Source organism: Phaenicophaeus curvirostris, chromosome 2, assembly GCF_032191515.1.
Source record: "Phaenicophaeus curvirostris isolate KB17595 chromosome 2, BPBGC_Pcur_1.0, whole genome shotgun sequence".
In the NCBI taxonomy this organism is placed as follows: Eukaryota; Metazoa; Chordata; class Aves; order Cuculiformes; family Cuculidae; genus Phaenicophaeus; species Phaenicophaeus curvirostris.
In genome coordinates this window covers 55,939,429-55,962,402 of record NC_091393.1, presented here as the reverse complement: position 1 = coordinate 55,962,402, position 22,974 = coordinate 55,939,429, and the positions used below count along the sequence as shown (strand labels likewise).

At 37.4% G+C, this 22,974-nt stretch overlaps 1 protein-coding gene across 5 annotated transcripts; it reads right to left on the bottom strand.

Moving 5' to 3' along the window:
- Nucleotides 1-809: 809 nt before the first annotated feature.
- LATS1 (large tumor suppressor kinase 1) lies at nt 810-19,165 on the bottom strand. Of its 5 annotated transcripts, none has more exons than XR_011336995.1 (8): nt 18,655-19,165; nt 14,281-14,431; nt 10,962-12,490; nt 6,127-6,709; nt 4,916-5,098; nt 4,567-4,673; nt 2,854-3,554; nt 810-2,804 (listed from the first exon to the last, which is right to left on the bottom strand). XR_011336995.1 is itself a non-coding variant. In XM_069852150.1 (7 exons), exons 1-7 carry the CDS (start codon nt 19,003-19,005, stop codon nt 3,039-3,041), a joined length of 3,420 nt encoding a protein of 1,139 aa, XP_069708251.1. In that variant the 5' UTR covers nt 19,006-19,165; the 3' UTR covers nt 810-3,038. The 5 variants fall into 5 exon arrangements, 1 of the variants encoding a protein (XP_069708251.1); XR_011336996.1 differs by having other exon boundaries at nt 10,962-12,487; XR_011336997.1 differs by having other exon boundaries at nt 14,296-14,431.
- Nucleotides 19,166-22,974: the final 3,809 nt, after the last annotated feature.

The window sequence follows — 22,974 nt, the reverse complement described above, 5'->3', positions numbered from 1 at the left end:
CCTCTCTTCTCAACTGCCCATGCAAACCAATCCCCGTCATAGGTCACCAGTGAAACACCCATGTTTTAAAAGCAGCAGCTATGAATAATCTCTGTTAACAGACTCTGAATCTACATATGAAACATGATGTTTCAAAACATTGCTAAGGCATGGCATGTTGGAGAGTTGTGACAACATTGATGCGTAACTAACTTTCTAAGAGAACTTGGACCGCAAGACACTGCATTTTTGCAAGGACATATATAATACTGCAGCATACAGGTGGCAAAATTCAAACAAGGTATATTATAACTTCTAACACAAAATAATAGAAAATGCCAGAAGCATCTGCCAAAGTCCAAAGATGTGAACTCTTCCTACATTTGTCTAAAAATGGTAAACCAATATTTAATAGTTCAGTTCTCACATGTCCTTAAAAGACACAATAATTTCCTTTAATAAAAGCAATTGGGTTTGCTTGATAGAACCGTGGTGCCCTTACAGGACCCTCTTTTGCTCTCTTTTTTTTTTTTTTTTAACACATTGGGTAAAGACCAGTTATAAACAGGAATATACCACAATACCATGCAAGCAGAGGAGAAATGTACTCAGATAAAACAGCAATTTTAACAGTCAATTTAATGAAGAGTTGACATTACTTTCTCTGCACACTTCACAAACAGTAAGGCAGGCTTGATTAAATTATCTTCAACCAGTAATATATTATACTTTACTTCAAGACAAGTAGACCAGTTTTACTGGGATATTTACTATGAAGGAGGATAATCTTAAAGTTTATTTACACAGAAAACAATCTTTTTTTCAACATAAATATAAAATGGAGTAGTTATACACTGCAGCCATTTTATAATATTTAAGCTAACTGAAATGAATCTTAAAACTATTCTATTTCAACAGCTGTGGAACAGGCAGACAGAACATGAATTATTTTATTAAGCTAAAACCCCTTTTCATTACAGACAGTAACTAATGACCTGCTTGAGAAACGAAAATGATTTTTCATAAGCATCTTGCAACCACGATAAGCACTTCATAGTAGAGGGGTGAACTTCCCCTAATGTTTTCTCCTGTGACCAAGTCTGTTTAAGAAGTTGCCCCTCTGCCAACCCTCTTTATGGCAGTTTGCTCCTTCCTTGATTATGCCAGTATAAATCACTTATTAGATCACACTGGAAACTGGATCAGTCAAATGAACAAGAAAGAAATCTTCAAATGCGGAACACCAAGAAGTTTTTTCACTCCAGGACTTAGCACAGTGCTACAGACAGTTGCACCAGCACGAAGAGAGACACTGAACTGAAAGACAGACAGGGAACAAATGGCCAGAACCGTACAAGAATTTCTTAAACCATCTTGGTGAGGAAAGTAAACTGGCATTTGCTGCAAGAACAGCTATGAACACCAATTTAATGAGGTTTAGATAGTCACAATGCCAGCGCAATGGCACAAATAATAATTTAAAAAAGCAGTAATGCTTACAGGCACATTATTAGACTATCCATTGGAATTCAATTCCAAGGAGGAGGAAATGTTTTAAAAGACATGAAGTTTACTAGAAATAGTGCATTTTCTTTACCACTGTGTTAGCTTCAGAAGAAAGGAGAAGACAGCCAGATAAATCCCATAATTCTTTCTGTCTCTCACCTCTAACTATTGCTTTTATCTCAGGGAAGCTTCTTAGAGGGTTGCCCCCCTCACTGCTCCCCATAACCTCAAGAGGCTCAGCATCCTTGCACCATGAGACCTAAGGGGATGCCTGCTCACCTGCTGTGGCAAACAATGAAAACGGCAATGCCGAAGGCACCAGGCACAGCCCTAAATTCCTAATTCTGTGCCAAATTGGGCAGACCACTGAAGCTGTACTGACAGCTTAGAGGGACTGGTTCATGGCATTTCTCCTCAGCGTTTGTGTAACTAGGAGGAAACCCATTAAAGCCAAGTGAAGCCACTGTCCACAACCACAGTCTCAAAAGCCATAATTTATAATCTTTCCCCATTACAATCTCAAACATATAATAAAGAAACTATTCTAAATTTTATTTTTCAAACTAAAAATTCCAACTAAAGCAGAACTGTACACACTTTACAGTTTGGTTGTAGTCAGAAAATTAAACTAGATTTCAGAAAGTGTTTTTCCTAAAGTTTTTTTTTCCCCCTCTCATAACTATAGGAGAACTGATGAAAGGAGACAATCAAGTTGTTTCAGAGTAAGCAGTCGTTCTGCTTTCAGAATATCAGTCATGTGGTACAGCATTACTAATGTCAAATTCTATTACTATTTAATAAAATACTAGTTCTAATATTTTCTCACTTTACAATCAATTTATTGCCATGACTGACACTTTCTGGTTCTGAAGCTGAGAACTATGTTACTACCACAGCAGCTGGAAACATTTCACCAGACAGACGGCTCAGTTTTTCCAACACTCTGAATAATTAGGCTAAACACAGTGAGAAGTGAGGGTGCAGCAGCCTTTTTTTCCTCTTCAGAATTGTATCAGAGATCTTTATAAGTGTAAAGTAGGTTTTATATTTGGTCAATGCAAGGAAAAACTGTCAGTAAAAATTCTGAAATGAAGACTCGTTTTCTAATATTATTCAGTATATGTACAAATAGTTACCAGGCATCATCCAAGTAAAAAAAACAAAACAAAACAAAAAAATCACTATTTCCTATTTTGAGTACTTAGAGTACACAAAACTGATAAGATTCAAGTGGTGCTTTTTTTTTTTTCACTTAACATCAAATCTCTTCTAAATTAAACAATTAACAATGTTGGAATAAATTAAAATTTGAGAAGGATCTCCTCATGTTCTGGGGAAGCAAAACATACAGAGAGGGAAAGAGAAGACACAATTTTTTTAGTGTTCAAAACATACAGAGAGGGAAAGAGAAGACACAATTTTTTAAGTGTTCAAAAAAAACCAACCTGTGCATTTATTTACCCTAGCAATCTTCTCTCAGTTCCCTTAGGAGAAGAGACTTATCGAAAATTGCAGCTGTAAAATAAGTTTAGTTTTTAATCTTTATTCCTCTACTAAACATAAACCAAGTCACGATTTTGAACTCCCCTCTGTGCCTGTTCATCATCATCGTCATCATCTGACTGCTGTTCTGAGTTTTGGGAACTACCATACTCATACTCAATGGGCTTTGGATTATTGTATGGGTAGCCATTGTCATCAAAAAATCTTCGGAAAGTGAATTCGTAAAATGCGTGCTCAGGATGCTTCCCATTTTTGTACCACCCGTTAAGTGTATCATTTCTGTTCCCTTCCTTATCATCATCACTCCACAATTTATCTGGATCAACTGGATCAAAGTTTGATGTGTCCGTAGGATGAGCAATTTTGGGAATGTAGAAAGCAGACTGCCGTCGTAGATCACTTGAAAAATCAATTGTTTTAAAAAATGGATGAGCTTTTATTTCATCTGCACCATTTTTGCCCAAGCGATCTTCTGGCCCTCGGCAGAGTTTAATAATGAGATCAGAAGCCTCTGGAGATAATTTAGCTTGAGGTGGAATATGAAGTGCAGTTTGCCAGTTGATAACCTTTAAAGCAAAAAGAGGCATTATTCTACTTACAATTTCATAGAAAGGAAAAAGCACAGTGAAAATTAAAACAACCCCAAATAGCCACAAAGCAATCATTCAATGTGTCTAAGTATTTTTACACTAGAAAGGGGAAAACATGAAGCTGCTCTTTCAGAAACACAAGGAATATTTTGTCTGGAAATACAGCATATCTAGGTAAAGTTTATTCACGCTCCAAATCTAAACTGGAGTCTGGCACGGAATCCTCCATCTATAAACCAACAAAGACACCAAAATCCAGTACCTGGATCCTAAGATTAGGCATATGGATCACAATCTTAAAAAGAAGGTGAGGAAAATGAATTTTGATTTATTTGAGGCACTGGAAAGATTAACAGATTTAAAGTTAAAAAAAATATTAATACTGCACTACATTTAAGCCAACGAATATCTTGCAAGCTGAATGCAGTTTTGCAAAAATGGCATCTGCAGAAGATTGCCTTAGGTGGTTTCTCTGAAACAGCTAGGGCTCAGGATGGAAGGCACCAACGGCTCTGAGCCGTCAGCAACCCCGAGCAGCCACAGTCATCTGCTGCTTCTCCACTTTTGCACGCTTACCACCTGCAGATACATCACCAAAAGAAATCCACTGCAGGTAAGGAAGCATGGAAGCCAAGTGGTGGGAAAAGAACACCCAGATGCTGGAAGAGGAGAAGAAAAGAAAGTGGAAAGGATAACCAGAACAGGTGCAAGAAGTGAAAGGGAACAGCTGAGATCTGAAATGTGATTTTCAGTTGGCATGTTTACTCTATGACCAGATAAAAAAATATGAATATAATTCTTAAGTCCCTTTGCAAATTAAGTGCAACACCACAGTGAAGTTTAAAATCTTATTATAAAAATTATAACAAGCTTGGACAGAGCAGCACTCTCGGAAACCACCTTTGATTCCATTACAAATTAGAAAGGCTATGTGAATTTCAATCCTGCTTTTTCAGACTGCTAATGCCAGACTTCTAATTAAGGTTACCTTCATTTGTGTTTCCAGTGGTGTTTGTGCCAGGAATGGAGGCTGCCCCACTAACATTTCAAAGAGAATTACTCCAACACTCCACCAGTCACATAACTGTGTGTAACCTGAAATGAAGTCAAAACAAGGTAGTATAATTGGTGTAATTTTGGTCTTGTTATTTCTAAGAATAAGAACATTTCACAAGGCAATTCTATTCAATATCTGTTTAGGATTTCCACACTAACGACTTATTTATTTTTTGTCAAAATATCATATACTTGGGAAAAGTGGCAGAATAAGAAAGGTGAAGTAAGCTCCCTGAATATCAGTTACACTGCAACAAGACTACAAGACAAAAATGCATTACCTGTTCGTAACAATACTTCTGGTGCAATATAATTGGGTGTGCCAACAAGGGAATGGGCCAGACAGCGCTGATGCTGACGTGCAGCCCTACGTTCAAGTGGCTTCAGCCGATCCCCACACCTGCAGTTTGCTGGGTCACCCCATTCATTGCTGAAATCCATACTGTCTTGACGTGCGTGATCACCTATAATTGAGAGAGAAAGATGCCAAAAATCAAAGATTACTTTAGCTCTTATCTAGTATGAAATTTTCTTTATTTGTTAACATTTCTTGTTATAAGACAGATTCTGTTTCAAATTCAGCCCTCACTTTTGAGAGCTAAAACTGTCACTAGCATCAGGATTTTGAGGTTTTGCTAATGATATAAGATATCAACTTTTGAAGACACCTTTAAGTTGATTTTTGACATAACTGTGACAAAGTATCGAGTCTGATCTTTTCTCAGATCTTCCTTAATACAACCACATTGTACAGTGCATACACTGTTCTTGCTCTTACATAAACAGACCCCACCCCCAATATTTAAAGCATCAGAATCAACTTCTCTCCAGAGACTGTGAACAGTCTGGCCCAAGATACAAGATATTTTGATAAAAACAAGGCAAAAGTCAATTAAAAATAATTTTCAATGCATGTTTCTATTTTAAAAATTAAAAATAGTCAACTACTACAGAATTTGTATTTTATCAGTCTCGGCACTGTAAATTTTTTTTCTCTAACTTTTTTTTTTAGCTGTTGTTTTAAGTAATCAAGCAGGATTTTTAAAACCCTATTTAAAACTTTCTCAGAAATCAACAGGTTACTCTAAAATGAAGTACATGAGACACTCAGAACTTGGGACAAGGTTTTTAATAACAATAAAATGTAAAGTATCAGTCCTATCTTCAAAACAGAGTTAGGGCTGTTGTCTAAGCAATTACCTTGCTACCGTGGTGATTTTCTCTCTCCAGATTTCAGAAGCCACGACTGGGATAAATTTACAGGAGCACAGGTCATTCCTTCTCCCTTAAGGAATCAGTGCTCATATTTACAAACTCTCCCTAACTAAATGCTCCTTTCTATAATTTGAGTGATGTGCAGACATATTGTTAGAGGTATTATTACTCAGAAAAGAAAGAGCACATTCATCTTTCTACCTATTTATAATTTACTTCCTTGCAAAGAATGACAAGTCAACAAAAAGAACAAATAAACCTTTCATATTTCTCTTACCACTCTGGTAGTATTTTGAATCGTGGGTCCATCGAAAACCTGTACAGAGCCCGAAGTCAGTCAATTTAATATGACCATCACGGTCTATCAAGATATTGTCAGGTTTAATATCTCTGTGGATGAAGCCCATTTTATGAACGCTTTCAACTGCGCAGGTCAGTTCTGCTGTGTAGAACCGTGCCAGATTTTCTGGAAATACACCCATTCTAATTAGGAGACTCATCATATCACCTCCTGGAATGTAGTCCATTACGAAGTACAAATTGTCCTTATCTTGGAATGAATAGTACAAGCGAACCACCCATTCATTATCAGCTTCTGCAAGGATATCCCTCTCAGCTTTAACATGAGCAACTTGATTTCTAAGCAGGACATCTTTTTTCCTCAGTGTTTTTGTCGCATATAAAGCATTAGTATCCACTTTTCTCGCTAGGCAAACTTCTCCAAAAGCACCAACTCCCAGGGTTTTAATTTTTACAAACATCGACTTGTCCATTTTAGCTCTTCTTAGCCGAATATAATTAGACTCTTTCTGACACAACATTTTTCGCATTTGATCTCGGGCTTCTGGTGACAATCCAACCTGTGCAGCAAACAGAATAAAATCTGAAGAGTGAACAGTACTCTTAATTCTTGGTGATCTTATAATTACAAGGTTTAGGCAAAGCAAACCAAATACTTATATGCGACATGGGAAATAATATTTAAAGGGTTTTTGTTTTAATTTACACATTAGAATTCTACATACACATATAGGAGCCATAAAAAAACCAAAATGTGATCAATTTCAACAGCAAAATGCATGAGGTGCCATGCACCAGAAGATTTGAGAGGAGAAAGGGTAATTTACAAACCATTGATCTGATCTTCCCTCTTATCACATAATTCACCTCTTTCTAACACGACTTCAGTCACACTCTCTACCACTCTACATACCAACTAGGCCAGCACAGCAATGCTTTTTAAGTGGCTCACTCCTCCCCATGGCATCAATTCTTGGCTCCCATCTGTGTATACACCCCTATCTTGAATGAACATCCCTGGATGTTCTAGCCAACACCATTAAGATTCTGAGAGCTGAAACATTCAGATACTACACATATCACCTGCAGCATGGAAACCCTTATCTACAGGAACCGCATTCTCGTCATATTCCAAAGTGGGTTCTTCCTAGCATATTTTTGCTAGCTTCAATTCCTTTAAAGTGCCATTCAATTCCAGCGCTATTTTTCTTGGCAAATTTCAGGCCCTGGCATCAGACTGTCCCTTCTTTTTGGTTTTCATATGAGCAGAATCTTTCTTCAATTATTTGTTCTAAATATTCTTTCTCTGTAAGACTACCCCCACATAACCTGATGTTCATTCCTTCCTTTGTTTTCTGTCAGCATTTTTAAAAATTTTATATGCTCTCATCTACATAGCATCTCAATTATTTTATTTGCCTACCTGGCTTGAAATCACCATCCTAAAGCAACGATTTCTAAGTTCAATCACTTCATTATTACTTCATATTACTTCATTTTTCCTGGACATTCTGATCATAAAATTAAACATGGCCAAACTGGATCCCTGCAAACATCACAACTGTTACTCAAGCACTATTCTAGATGTTTTCAATTTCCTAGTGTCACATCTTATCAATTCTTGATGCCAAAATCTTGCTGCTTCCATCTCCTCAATGCTTCAAATGTTTAAGATACCGTCTGCACAGCAGTATGCAGGATTATCATCAGGACTAGGTAACCACTAGTCTAGGTCTGCATAAGGTGAACATTAGTAGACTTCGCCTAACTTACAACACAACTTGAAACAAAATACAATAGATGTGACTTAGACAAAAGGTGAGATCAAAGACCAATTAGATACCAATCAGTATCTTAAAAATGCTTCAGGATACTAAGTCACCTATTAAACAAAACACTGTTAGAACACAGAAAATTTCTACAGCCATCATAACAAAAATGGATCCAAAGGAGATGCAATTAGGTTATCTAACCACACTTCACAAATATAAATTCAGTAAGATTTAAATGGGTATGGTTCTCTCAAATTCAGAGCAAAATTTTTTGTTGACATCAGACAGTCAGTGCTTAGGATTGTGTAGGAGTAGTTTCAGGACTGGATATGGGAAATAGGTTCAACTTCCAACTCTGAATCGAGAAATTCTCTCTCTCAACACATCACTACAGGAGCATTCAGGCACCGTCTTCCAGGACAGAAATATCTCAAGTTTCTTGTCAATGATCATGCTGAAGTCTCACTTCAGTGCTGGAGGAGGAATTTTTGAAGACTTACAAATGTCAAGGAGACATTTGAAGACCTGACCCTGTTAAAGTTCAGACAACAGTGGGTCACTTTCTCAAGTCACTTCAGTACAGCTGCACCTGCACACAAACTGAACCCCAACAATCAGAAAATTGCCAAAGAATATAACCTAAATGGCAACAAAACCATGGGAGGAGACCCAATGCAGTAATTAATCACTGCAAGGCATACAAAGTCTCCAAAACCACTGTAGCTTTACCTTCTAGTACCCGCTCTACAGCTGTTGTATCCTAACAGTTTTGTTGTAAAAAGGCAGACTAAGTACTGCAATGTGTAACGTCTTCCCCCAAATCTCCACTTTTTCCTATGCCATCCACTCAAACAAATGCTAATCACATGCTGATGGCTCTCTGCATGGCTGTACTTTCCCTAGAACTCTCCTCAGCTACAGCATTTACCAAAAATTAACCGACTCTGTCAGCTGCACAAACACCTCCAATTATTCCTAGGCAATGCTAGACTTGAGAGCTTCCTGAAATGCTCTCCCTATGATATTACACAATTCACTCATTTTACTCCCTTCCCGTCTTGAAGTGCCTTAAATCATGACTTAGGTTTCATTTTGCAGCAAAGATGTCTAGCATAATTCTTGGCCAAATTAAGTATTTTTGAGACAGCTCCACTCTGTTCCCTAGGAAACCCGACAGCATAGAAAAACGTCACCTATACTAGACACACAGCACCCTGTGAAGGTACCTATTTCTTAGGGATGCATTCTGGTTTTGTTCTTCTTACAAAAACTCTTACCAAAGCAGTGAAAAGATGGGATTCAACACTCTTCAGTAAGCTTAAGAGAACTGAACAAGTAATGAGCTAGTTTCCCTTTCTCCTTTTCATGAAGGCCCTACATATAATTCACAGTTCTGGGATTCCTCTCCTACACCCTCATGAAAAAGGAGAGGTCCACTGCAGCATAATACTCCATTCTTCATCTCCACTCTTCATCTATAGTTAAACATCCCAGCTTTAAATCTAGTATAAGTATCATAAATTGCATTTCACATAAGAAAAGACATTTACTAGGGCACTTTCAATGCACAAGAAAAATATCAAAAGTTATATCCGTGCTTTCATATAAGTAATGCTTATGGTTGCGATACTATGGAACACAACACAGTAAGAAGGGAAAGTGAAGTTTGCAAATCCACATTAAATATAAACTTACATTTAGGTACTCAAAAATAGTCAAAATAAATTCATGCTTAATTTTGATGCAGGATTGCATGCAAAGCCCTCTAAAAAGGGATCATGCTATTCTTATTAAACACTATTGCTCCAGAATCTTACTTGTCTACACAGGGATGGAGGCTACAGAGTTCAGGAAAGCTTCCCACACCTTAACAGTTTAAATCAGCTGTTAGTGGAAGTGAAAAGGAAAGAGAGAAGACTAAGAATAAAGCTCTAGAAAGAGTTCCAGGAAGAAATCTTGCTAACATTTACATTTCTGTGATTAAGTAAACACTTACAAAACACTACAGCTTACAGTAACACTTTTCAGAGTAAGAAAACATGAATCTAGAAAACAGCACTTTGAGAAAGCAGCATAAGCCAAATATATTCTTTCATAAAATAAATTAAAAGGCACATAATTTTCAACTACAGTTGTTAAAAATACATATAAAGGTAATACATCTGGAATTTCCATTTCTGCAAATCTTAATTTCACTACTTCCCACTATTTTCCCTTTTGAAAGGACACTTGTTTGCATCAGCTCCACTTCATATGCATAAATAGACTATTGACTACACTTGTATGCATCAGCTCCAATTCATACGCATAAATAGACTATTGACTGCACGTAGGCACAAAGAAATTGATTTTACATGGGTTTTTTTGTCTTTTTTTTTATTATCCCATGAAATTACCCCTTGGTTAAAGATACCCCTACAGTCTGGATTATAAAATATTTAGGCAAAAGGTATCATGTCTCTCTCATTCTAAAAATCTCACTGTTAAATATTGGGGGTTTTTAAATTTGAACTTAACACCCCCCTGTCACTACTGGAAACAAATTGCAGAATGTAAAAGGTATCACCGCTTGAGTGACTATATTAATGCACTAAACAGCCTACCACTTGTCCCTGCTGCTTGTGCCTGTAGTGTTTGCTTTAAAAAAATAAAAATACTTTAAAAATCATTAAACTATTGCACATAACTCACTCAAAACTCAGGATTAAATAGAACCCATAACAAAAAATTATGACTTAAATCTCAGTTCATGCAACAGTTTTGCTTCTGCTTCCTTATAAGGCAGGTGAACAACATTTAGACTCACAAACCTCTTACTTTAAAAATTTAATTTCTAAGAATGCAATGAAGTATGTAAACAATGCAAAGAAGAATTTACCACATCTCAAATAAAAAACCTAAAAATAAACTTACAAACCACGATATACGACAATGCTCTATTTATCTGTACTATTTAAACATTCTACATTTAAGACATATTTATTAAAATAAACACAAGAATGAGTTCTAGTCATAGATTTAGAAAGAAGAAAAAGTTTACCCGCATCATTTCATTCTCTAGTTGTTTTTTCCGATGCAAACGCTGCTGATGTGACTTGAGTATATTTTCCACGTGCTGCTCCATGAAGAATTTAAAGGCCTGAGGGGAATAGCTTTGAATGCGAGACTCTCTTCTTTCTTCATCTTTCTTATTTTTTCTGACAGGAACAGGTGATGTTGTAATTTGTTTCTTTTCTTTATCTGTTGAATCAACACATTCGTAATTCTTTTCATTCTCATCCTCCTTTGACAAAATAGTTGGTTCCTCCTTGCTGAGCTTGGCTCCCGTCTCATGCAGATTGACGGAGGGATTCTGGTGTAACAAGTGTTTTGGATAAGGTGGGGGAGGACCCTGGTAATTTGGAGCCTCTGGAACAGGAGACATAACTGCCATATTTGTAGATGGACTCTCAGAGAACGGAATGGTCTGAACAGTTTGCACTGGTTGTGGCATCCAGGACGGGTGAGTGGGCGCTAAGGCAGTCTGTAGCTCTGGTTTCAACACACGCATGCTTTTTACTGGTTGCTGAATGGGAGCTGGCGTTATAGCAGTTACTGTTGTAGCTGAAGGCTGTGAGCTGCTAGGATGACTCTGCCTATTTCCATGATGGTTGTTGAAAGAATTTGACCGCACGGGAACGTTGGGTTGCCACGCAGGCATGTCATGCCCATTGCCAGGCGACGACTGCGGTTGCACTGGCGAAGGCTGTGACCAGGACGCAGGTATTCCAGCTACACTGGTATTATAAAGTTCCATGTTGTGGCTATTTCTATTTGGCACCATCATTGCCTGAGGAAGATTCCCATTGGTGTATGCTGAAGGAGGAGCAGATCCTCCTGCCTGCATCTGTAGTGCTGTGGGACTTTGCCTGTTCGTTGGATTCATGGGGTATGGGGGTGGCTGGCGACTCACTGAGTTCCCAGATGACACATTCTGGTGAACTATGAATTCTGTCTGACAATTTCCATTTTGCATTCCAGCTCTTCCTGAGGGAAAGCTATATTTGCTGTTGGCAGAACTTTGCATGATTATTGGTTGCCTGCCAATGGGGACAGCGCTCATACCTCTCTGACCTTGCGTGGAAGAATTTATGGGTGGAGGATTCATGGGTGGAGGTGGATAACCATCCTGCCATGCTCCTGGTGGCACTGGAGAAATACGGGAGATCACATATTCCATGTTTCCAGAGTAACGCTTTGTTTGAGAGTTTGGTTCCCAGGAAGGAGGTGGAGGAGTCGTTCCTCTTGGAGGGGGTGTCTGTCCTCGAGGAGGTGGAGGAGGAGGAGTAACACTCCTTATCTGTGGTAGAGGCGGAGGATTCACTCGCTGTCCATTGCCAGGATGAGCCTGAGCAAATGCTGCAATGCCAGATCCAGATAACGGCCTTCCCACATCTGGCTGAGAGCTGGGACTTTCTGAGCGATAAACCACACCATCTCCCAGGGAAGGGCCATGCCGCTGAGGAACCAAGGACTCCTTAGAACCCTTCCAGCTCTGCTTGCGGTTAACCGATTGTTGTACAGTCCCTGCTTTTCCAAGAAGGAAACACAGCATTTATATTATTAGAAGTTATTTCTATTTACTACTTTGAATATTTTACTCTTCTTTATTAATTACTTCAGAAATAGGACAAGAATTCTCTGACATCCACCGTACTTCACATGAAAAAGTTATCCCTATCTAGTAAAACACAGCACGCTACACTAATATGCTCAGTACACAAAATAAGAGCAAAAACCGCAAGGAATATAGAGTATCAGAGTTTTTAGAAATCAGTTTTCTGGTAATGCATTTTGCTTCAGCTACAGATGCACTGAATTTTTAATACAGAAATTGTAATATGCAAAATTATTAGGCACACTATGTATTTTTAATCATGCATACAAGCAACTCTCAGAAAAGATGTTCAGTACAAACCGAAAAGAGCAATAGCAGGGAAAACCATCTTTAGTCATGTTGCTACTCCTTCCAGTTTAACTTTTATGATAAACTTTGTGTTCTTAATACTAAAACATAACTGAATGCTGTAAAATCAAACAGCCTGCTTGCATCACTGTGTGCATCCAAACTTCTTATACTTCTTGCATGCAAAATCTGATTGGGTACTTACATTTTAAAAGTTATGTCTTTATGAGTAACTGTATAAAAGCAAAATGTACAGAGCCAAACTCTACAATATATTTACTTCACAGATGTTATTTTGCATTATATGAACAAAATCATATGCAAAGAATGGATAGTGCACCCAGTCTCATTGTGCTTTTTACAATGTTATTACAATGTTATTACAAATACAGGACTGCAACTGCTGAAAGTCATTATATCTTTGGCAAAAAAATGCGTTAATTACTATATCTTTACAAATAACAATGAAAAACATGGCTAAATGGTGGCTTTTAGCTAGCAGCTTCAGACAAACACCAACTAAGCCTGCCCCACAGATCAAATGAAAATAATGCTGTACTTCGCTACTCTTGACTACGAATTTTTCTTTATACCTATACGCTCAATATAAAACTGAACTTTACAGTGCTAGTAGCTCAGCACTCAACTTCAGTCAAAATGAAGTTCAGTATTTCTGCTGCATTTGAAAGTTACTGTTGTTAAGGTGTATGCTACTAAGACCTGTTAAAAAAAAAAGCATCAAGATCCATAAAAAACATGCTTGCATGTGTTAAAAGAGCATAATAGCAAGTTGCAAAATTCTTACTATTTTGCTACTAAAGCTATAGCCTGCTCCCTAACATCTATAAAAACATCAAGTCTGCCTTAAAAAACATTAACAAAAAAATCTGGAACCAAGCAGAAAATTAAGCAGAGAGAAGGATCTTGAAACAGGAGAACCAAAAAGACAAATACTGTAGCCATACGATACATATAGATAATACACACAAAAATAGACATACACAGTGCTGCTGTGTGCGAAGAGTGTGAAGAGAGAGACAAAAAATTAAAATAAGAATTAAGTGCTCACCACTAACTTCTAAATGGCACTTGACACTACAAACAAAATATGGGCATCACATCAATAACAGACAAAAAAGACTAAAATGAAATCTGAATGTCGTTCCTTGTATAAAATACTTACATACAATACTAAAACCATGCAGCTATAAAAAGAATCATGTAAGAAATTAATTTCAAATGCACCTATCTTTCAGAAGAATTACATTATATACTTTAGATGCTGTTTTTTAAGCAAGAAACCTGTGGTTCAACATCTCCTCTGTTCCATGGTGGGTGCATGAAGGAGGAATTTGCAATTTTATATTTTTCACCTAAACAAATATACTCAGTGAGTTACTATGGCTACACCTACCTGGTGGTTTCATACCTGTGTTTACAGGTCTCGCTGCTGCTGCAACCATCTGTTCCCGACGAGGATCCTGGTAGCTCATTTTACTTATGAACTCAATGGCAGCTTCTATACTACGGCTGTTAGTTTGTCTAAGAGCTTGTATAACCATATCCTAAAGAGAAAATTACATTAAAAAAATAATTTACAAGAAAATGACAAGATATACAAAAAAATCAGTTATTTAGACAAATATCCTCCAGTAATGTTACCCAAGTACATAACTGATTTCTCTCAATTGATTTAAAATTATTTTTTAAATGTTTTCTCCACAAAGCACTCTCCAGAACAGTGTGGATCATCAGGAAAAAAGTTAACTTGTTCAAGAATTACAGTTTGATGTAAATTGTGTCATCTTGCTGTTTGTACAGTTTCCTTATATAAGCATTTATGACTGATACAGACTACCCAGGAAACAGCTAGCTGCGTGATGACCAGAGATCCCTTCCAACTGAAGTTATTCTATGAAAGATATCCTAATGTGAAACTCAGAACTTGGAGTTTTGCTCATTTTCCTTCAACCCATCATGGCTTTTTCTCAACAAATATCCATTAGTTTCTCCCAAAGAACTCTTCCCGATGAAGACAACATTACTGGGAGAAATTCTATTATTTTTGTGGCAGATTCTGGCTCTACGTTCTCAGAGATCCAAACACAAATTTTGATACAATAGCCAATCCCACCTCTGTCAATAGAAAACGTATTATGAAGCAGTGTTTCTTCCACCATCTTGAATGAGATCAGGATCATGCAACAGGAGCAGAATTCCAGAGACGGTTAGAAGTATCTCCCATTTATACCGAACAGGATTAATGCAGCTGACTCAACAAGTTTGAAACAAATCCACAGTGTAACTCACTACAATTAGGCAGACTGTCTTTAGTGATTTGTTATGCGCATACTTTGTCATATCGAAGCTATCATTTCAGTTCACATTATGTTTGAATAAGTTACCCACACACAACTACTAAAAAAAAAAAAAATCAATAGGACATCAAAGATGGCTCTGAAAGGAAGAAGTCAGACTCAATTTCAAATCGTAACACACATTTACCATGTACCAGTATATACAGGGTGTCCACCAAGAGGACAGAGATCCCCTTTCTACGGGGAGCAGAAAGACAAGGGGTCATGGGCATAAGTTGCTCCTGGGGAGATTCCAACTGGATTCCAGAAGAAAATTTTTCACCATGAGAACAGAGCTAAACATTAGAATAATCTCCCCAAGGAAGTGGCAGATTCCTCTACACTGGATGCTTCTAAGGCTCAGCTTGACAGGGTGCTGGGCCATCTCAATTAAACTATATATCACCTAAAGCGTTGGATCAGATGATCCCTGAGGTCCCTTCCAACCTGGCATTCTATGATTCTACAATGTACACAGGCATGGTGAAAGTATAAATCTTCAACACTACAAATGTATGAAATGACATACAGCCTTCAGAAACAAGAATTAAATTCAGTAAACACAGCAGAACCTTAAAAAAGAAGAATTTACAAGTTAAAATAAAACCATATAAAAAGGTTGTCACAACCTCTACAGACCAGCTGACGCTGTTGGAAAAAGCAGATACAACTCGATCTCACAGCTCCTTCATGAGACTATTGAGCCTGGAATGCTCTTACCACAATGGGCAAGACTGTTCTGTGGCAAAGAAGAACATGTTCAGCACCAGGATGCTATCTGATCATTGTGCAAACAGAAGGTTAAGTTGTCCTGAGTATTTACTTTCCAGTTTGAATATACATTTAAAGGAGCCTCCATTCCTTCCTACCTATCAACTTGAATTCTCTTTTTCATCAGTTTCAAACCCAGATTTACTATCTTTTTAGCCAAGTCACTCCATACTATAGAAACCTAAATCTACAAGTTCACTGTAAACTGTAAAGACACACAGAATGGGAAAGTAGAGAACCATCTATATTTTAGGACAAAAAATTTAGCTCCCTTCCCACTAACCAGAGGACCTCAGTAAGAGCCAAAGGATCTCTCTCCCCTCTAGGTGAACAACAAAAAACTTGGTCTCCTATGTGACATGAGGCACTCAACATCTTGCAGACTATTGCCTTACCCAGAACATACACAGACCAAACTTAAAACCAAAAGAGATTTCCTGCAAGGTGTTTAGAAGGTATTCTTAAAAAAAAATCCCCAAACACGATGAACTGCACTTTCCCATAATTACTATAGTTACATATATCACTATCTACAGACACACTATATAAATATATATATACACACACACGCTCCTAATATATATCTATATCTGTTCAGCTCTAACCCTGACTACCTACTACTTGAGGGGTGGGGGAATAACCAGAACATTTGTGACATAGAGTGTATCTTTAAAAAAAAATAGGTAAAAAATAAATTCATTATGCTTCCAAACTTCAAGTGTTGACTGAGTTACCAAGCGGTGACTTGACAATACGACAAAGAGACAGATTTGTGTTGTTACTTTAAACCCATTTTCAACAACTTAATGAAATCTCATTAAAAGCAGAGATGATAACACTGCTTATATAGAAGTCCAAATCAGAGCAAATTAAAACAAAAACATGGACTTGGTAGCTAGTACATCTACAGTACAGGCTAACTATAACTACTACATAGGCTAGTCTCCATAGAAAGCCAGTAATGCACCCGACATGACAAAATTAAGAAGTTCCAACCTTAATCTGCTAAATCAAACAAGCCTAATGGAAGTCGGAAACTGTGCAGACTAGCCGCTTACAGCTGGCTAACACACCCCAGCTACGATCCAGTTCATTAAACAATCCCAGCTCAAAACACATGCTCATTTCATTCCTACTTACTATCTCCAATACCCCCCACCAAGAAAAATACTCTCCTGCTTCAGCTGTATCTGTTCCCAGTAGTGTTCACAGGCCCTAATGCAACAACACAATTATGGGTTAACATATGGCAGAAACGGCTTACATTGGCACCGTGCCTGAAAAAAGGTCTGTATAATCATGTCCTGGGACTTCTCAGCTGTATCCCAGAACAAAGGATAGGAGCAAAAGGCTTCAAGATACTAAGGATTCATCAAAAACACCAATTTAAGACACCTTTGTAGTTTATTATCCAGCCACACACCATTCTTCAGTTTGCAAAACTGACTGCAGGTTCAACTTGTAAAAACAGATCTAAGAACTGAACTACTTAAAAAAAAAAAAAAAAAAAAGAATAAAATGCAAGCAAAACAGCAACCAACCTCAGCAACAAACTGCAGAGCAGAAGCAAATGTATTTGAGCAAGCAAAAGGAACATGAAAACCACTATCAGCACCTGACACTGGGACATTGTTGGAGAAAAGCCATTTGATAGTTTTGGGGAAGCTCACTCTGTACAGATAGATCTATCTGTAAATACTGAAGTTTCACAGCAGCACAACTTGTGAAATGGTCACTGCTGCAAACCAAGCACTCCTGGTAAAGGCAATCTCTGTAGCTGTACTGTGTCTTTGTAAAGACAACTGGTTTCCTAGTTTGCTTGGTTTTGGTTTTTTAAAAACTGCATTTGTATTCAGGTTTACAGAGATTATATGAAAACAGGTGTAACTGATGTAAAAAACACAGGAGCTATACATATATTTGGGGTTTATTCCTGGAAGCCACCTTTCAGACTCCTTTCACTTATTAAAATGAATGAATGGAAATAAGTTCATTATCAGTAATTTAAAAAAATAAATTGAACATTTTCTTCCCTGCTTTTATAATGAATATAACAGTAGAATAACTACTTATGCCCAAGATTTTCAAGAGACTTGATGTGTTTGTCTTAAGAATATACTGCAGAGAAGAGGATCTGCAACTGGCTTTGTCAGATACCTTGCTATTTTATTTGTAACTGACAAAGTGCATAAAGTACGGAAAGCTAAATTTCATTCTCCACAAAGCTGGAGTTTCTATTTGCCACTGATGTAAAAAGTTCATTAAAATTAATTCCTGAATTCTGAACTTTCAATCTAGGATGTTATCAACATTTCTGAATTGAACACAATCCAAAATTACATTGAGCATCAGAGGAAAAATCCATGTCCTAGAGTTCAGTTCTCTCTGCCTAAAATTATATAAATAATTAAAACAACCTACCACATAAAAACTGCAAAAGACACTTAGAAGAAACAAGCCAAGCCTCTCTAAATCCTTCTAATCCTCTTCTTCATTCTCCGCTATTACCAGTTTCATGTCCTAATTAGAAGCCAACCAGATTCTGAAGAAGCTATTTTGCTTATCATATGCTCTTCAAACATTCCACCATCAACCCACCCTCCAACATGCACTAATAGTTTATAGTTAGCAGAACACCAAATCTTGAAAATAAAATTCACCTCATCAAAGCCAGCAGCTTGTAAGTCTTGCAGCATTTGTCGATTAACTTCTGATGTTCCTTTAACAGCTGAAGTTGTTTCGTTTGCAAAAGGCAGAAGCGAGTTTCTTATCTCCTGCAAAACTTTATGATATGTGACAAATTTGGGAGGATTTCGGCCTTGTCTCGGATCTTCAGATAACATTTTGCCCATGCTGTGATCAGCTTTAGCAACATCCGAGGGTTTAGGTAAATTCCTGAGGCTCTCTCGTATTTCCTGTAGCATCTGCTGGCTGCTGCCAGTATAGTTACTGGCAGGAAAAGTCTTAGGCCTCATCTGTCTATAACCTTCTGGCTTCTCACTTCTCTTCATGAAAACATGTATGTATGTAACCTCCACCAAGGATTTGCACACACCAAAGTTCAAGGAACACAGGCTGGTAGTTGCAGAACTCGTGAAAGCAGTGGCTCTTCACTGTGAAACTCTGGTTCCTGTAGTGCTGGGGTCTGTCGCAACCCAAAACAGCTACCCTCTGCACAAAATTTAAAAAAAAAAAATCATGTTATAAACAGCAGTGAAAAAATTCACAATACAGCACCGATAGCAGTGAAATGTTCACACCCAGCACTGCTTTCCAGTTGTTATAAGCATGCTAAGCAACTTCTTCAGGTAGTCTTACTCAACCTTATTCACAAGCTGTGTTGGGCTTCTAACAGTCTATCAACAAACATTTTAGGTGCTTCCAGTCAGAACAGTCCTGAATTGCAAAGGATGTGGACAGACTGAAGAGCAACTCAGTGTGGTGGAAAACGCTTTTAAGACTTGCTGCGCGTGCCACCCCATCACCGCTTCTTTGCCTTCCCTCTCTGCTGGGTGCTATCTCCGCTCATCACCCATGTAAGTCTTACAGCATCAATCCTTCAGTAGCTGAAGGTGCCAACTTTCAAATCCCCTAACTGTTCAACAATTCTAACACCAAGCTCCACAATCAGGTGGAAGTTAGAAGTACAAAGCGTATCAGTGAGAGTATGTAAATACCAAGACATTACCCATTCTTTAGCAGTGACACATGTAAGAAGCACACACTTGCCCAGCTCATTGCACACAACTTTACGATTTCTTGTACCATCTGCCACTTAATCCTATTTAAGGGTCCAGTTTTCAAAAGCTGTCACAGTCTCTTAGCTTGAGTCTCCTTGAACCAACCTTTGTCAATAGTTAAGTAATTTTAAAATTTCTTTGATATAAGGGAAGATGAGAGCAAGGGGGAAGAAAGAAAATAAAGAAAATTGAATCAAACTTCTTTACTGTAAAATTGTTTAACAACTCAAGCATCAAATCCACCAAGAACATAGCTGTGACATTTGGGAAGGAAAACAGAACCTCATGCCAAACCCTAATAACTAACATGTGCATCTTGAAGGAGCTGACTCATCAGGGAAAGAACCCTGTGCCTGCAGAGAACTTGAATCTTTGCATTTGTGCTATGCGCTCCTTAGCGCTGCAACTACTGTAACTGGTATGGCAGAGGACAGAGTAACTAAAGTGAAACACCGAAGAAGTCAGAGAGCATTTGCCTCTTCAGAGTATCATTAAATAAAACTTCTGCAGTCTAAACTGCTCCACAGAGGAAGATGAGTTACAAAGACAGCATAAGATACAAAATTTCTATATTTTAGCACCTTCTTTTCTTCACAGGCAATTAGGATGGCAAAGCTCATCTCATGCTGTTCCTTTACAGCAATGCGATATCTAAGAGTAGCAATACTGAAATATCCTTATTTTCTTGTTTCTTTTTCTCAAGCATTAAAAATTTGTGTTCCTAGTTTTCTGAAGGATTATTTTTGAGGATTCAGATGTCTAAGCATCTTTTGTCTCTTGAATAAGTAGTGGACAGATAAGTGTTTCTCATGTTAGGGATGAATCAAACAGGTGTCTAACTTCTACACAGTCCCTGCAAAATTCACTCTTTCTTCATCCAGGTTTCACTTCCACAATATTTGCACTGTCATAAATCAATTATGATTCAGTGATTAAGGAAGAAAACAACAAGTCAATAGGAAAAAGGACCCTCTAATACACATGCAAATTATACAAATTAAACACACATGCTACCCACATATGAATAAAACCTGAAAGCTTGAAGTAATATGTAAATAAGGACTGCAAAAAGAAACATAAGGGACAACCACATAATCCCATTCTCCTTGGAGAACCACTTAAGAAATTATATAATTTCTCTAATGGAACTATCTAAATCTTAGCTGGTGTAACTGTACCCAGAATATTTCTCATCCTGTGATAGGTTTGAAGCCCTCAAAAAATGTAATATGATAGCTATACTGAAGTTCATTCCTGCAGTTTGGTAGTAGGTGATTCTTCAGCAGTCACTGAATAAGAAAAACATCACAACACGTAGATCAATTTTAATAACAGACAGTGCAGTTTTGCTCAAAGTAATAAGAAATCTAGATTCAGCAGAAAATACATCACAAGAGAAATTAAAATGCAATTTAATTTGGGCCAATTCCAAAATCATTTTCAAAGCATATCATATTTAGTATCATATTGAAAATATTCTTTCAGTAACTTTTTCCAAAGAAAAAGGAGTAATTATATTAAGACCATTTTACCAGTTATGCTATGGATGTTAGTTTTCTTTTTAAGACACTTGCTTCAAAAAAATCATGTGTTGGATACCCAAGTGCGAGGATATCCGCTAATAACATTTAAAAGAATCACTGCCTCCAGAAAAGTGAAACCTCTAGCATAAACTCATCCCAAAACATGGCTGAGGGGCATGGTTTAGTGATTGACAGGAATGGCTGGACTCAATGATCCTGTGGGTCTTTTACAACCTAGTGATTCTGTGATTCTCTGTAAATATCTTAGAGATTTGGTAATCTAGATTACTTGTTCTAATTCCACCAAAATTAGGAGTAATGACTAGCTCACCATTGGCAGGGTAATGTAGCTAAAACAGTTGGTATTGATCTTGTCACACATATACCAACGAGAGAAGGAAAAAAAAAGTCCATACAAGAGTTATTCCTTTTAACAAGTTCCAGAGGTCTGAAATTCAGGAGAAAACAGTTCTTTCGCACCTACGTATTTTACTGTAATTTCACCCAGTACTTCAATGCTCATTTTATAGTTACACCACGGGTAGCTGAGATAAACAAATGTAACCTTCCTAAGAGAAACTGAGGTTAAATTAACAGGTCACTTGAACCCTAATTCAGGACACCCACAGTCTACCACCTACAAGAAAAAAATAAGCTTCTGCTCCTATTTCTTTAGGTGCAAAACAGGAACATTGTACTTGTTTCTAAAGTACTTTGAGAACTTTAAGACAAGGAATGCTCTAAGTGTTTGACAGCTATTATTTTTGCTGGCAACTACAACATAACAGGATATGGACTAAGCAGTCTTCAGGAAAAAAGCTGCATTTTCATGTAAATTTTTAGCAGAAGCAGCACTTTACCAGTGTAAACCAGCCAGTCCACTTATCTCCCACAAATTACTAGTGCCAGCATAATTGTCCATAAGGCCACACCAAGTGAATCAAGCTAAGGAACTTACCCAGAAAAATAGTAAGTTTTTTTTCTGGTGGTTTTTTCCTTTTGGCAGCAGTACTGGGTAACAGCAGTTTGATACATATGTGAAAATACAGTCTTAACTGCTCAGAAATGCAATTAAATTGGTCCTCTGGTTGAATGAGGTACAAGAAAGTATTACTACAGCTCATCTTGCTTTATATATGAACCTCAAATCACAAGTCATCTTCTCTTGCAGACATCTGCACACACTTTAAAACAAGAAAGTTTTGACTGTGAAGTAAGAAATGTGTCTTGATTTTGTACTTCTAACAAACTAACTGTATGCAAGGGAACTAAGGTATACTCCCCTTTGCAGTTTTGTGTCATTAAATGTAAATGATAGATTTATTTGTTAATGCAGCTGTTTCTGCTGATGAAATTCTCCACTTCCCTAAAGTTAAAAAAAATAATTTTTCATTTCTTTTCAATACATGGTAATAAAGTATTTTCCCCTACAGGTCAAATTGTAAGGAAGAAAAACCGACAACTTGTCCCATTAGAGTATAATCATGAAAGACTGGACTTGAAAATAGCCATTTAAATGAAAATAAAGAATAGCTGCATTCAACTGTCAATGAGTTTCAAGTTTTTCTGGGGAAAAAAGTACACAGCTTTGTAATAGACCTGTAATAGTTCTTGTATCCAAAAGTTCTGAACATACTTTTAAATACTGATATTCCCAATTAAGTACTGAATGCCATATATTAATATATTTTGCTTCCCTCTCTTGTGTACCTATTCT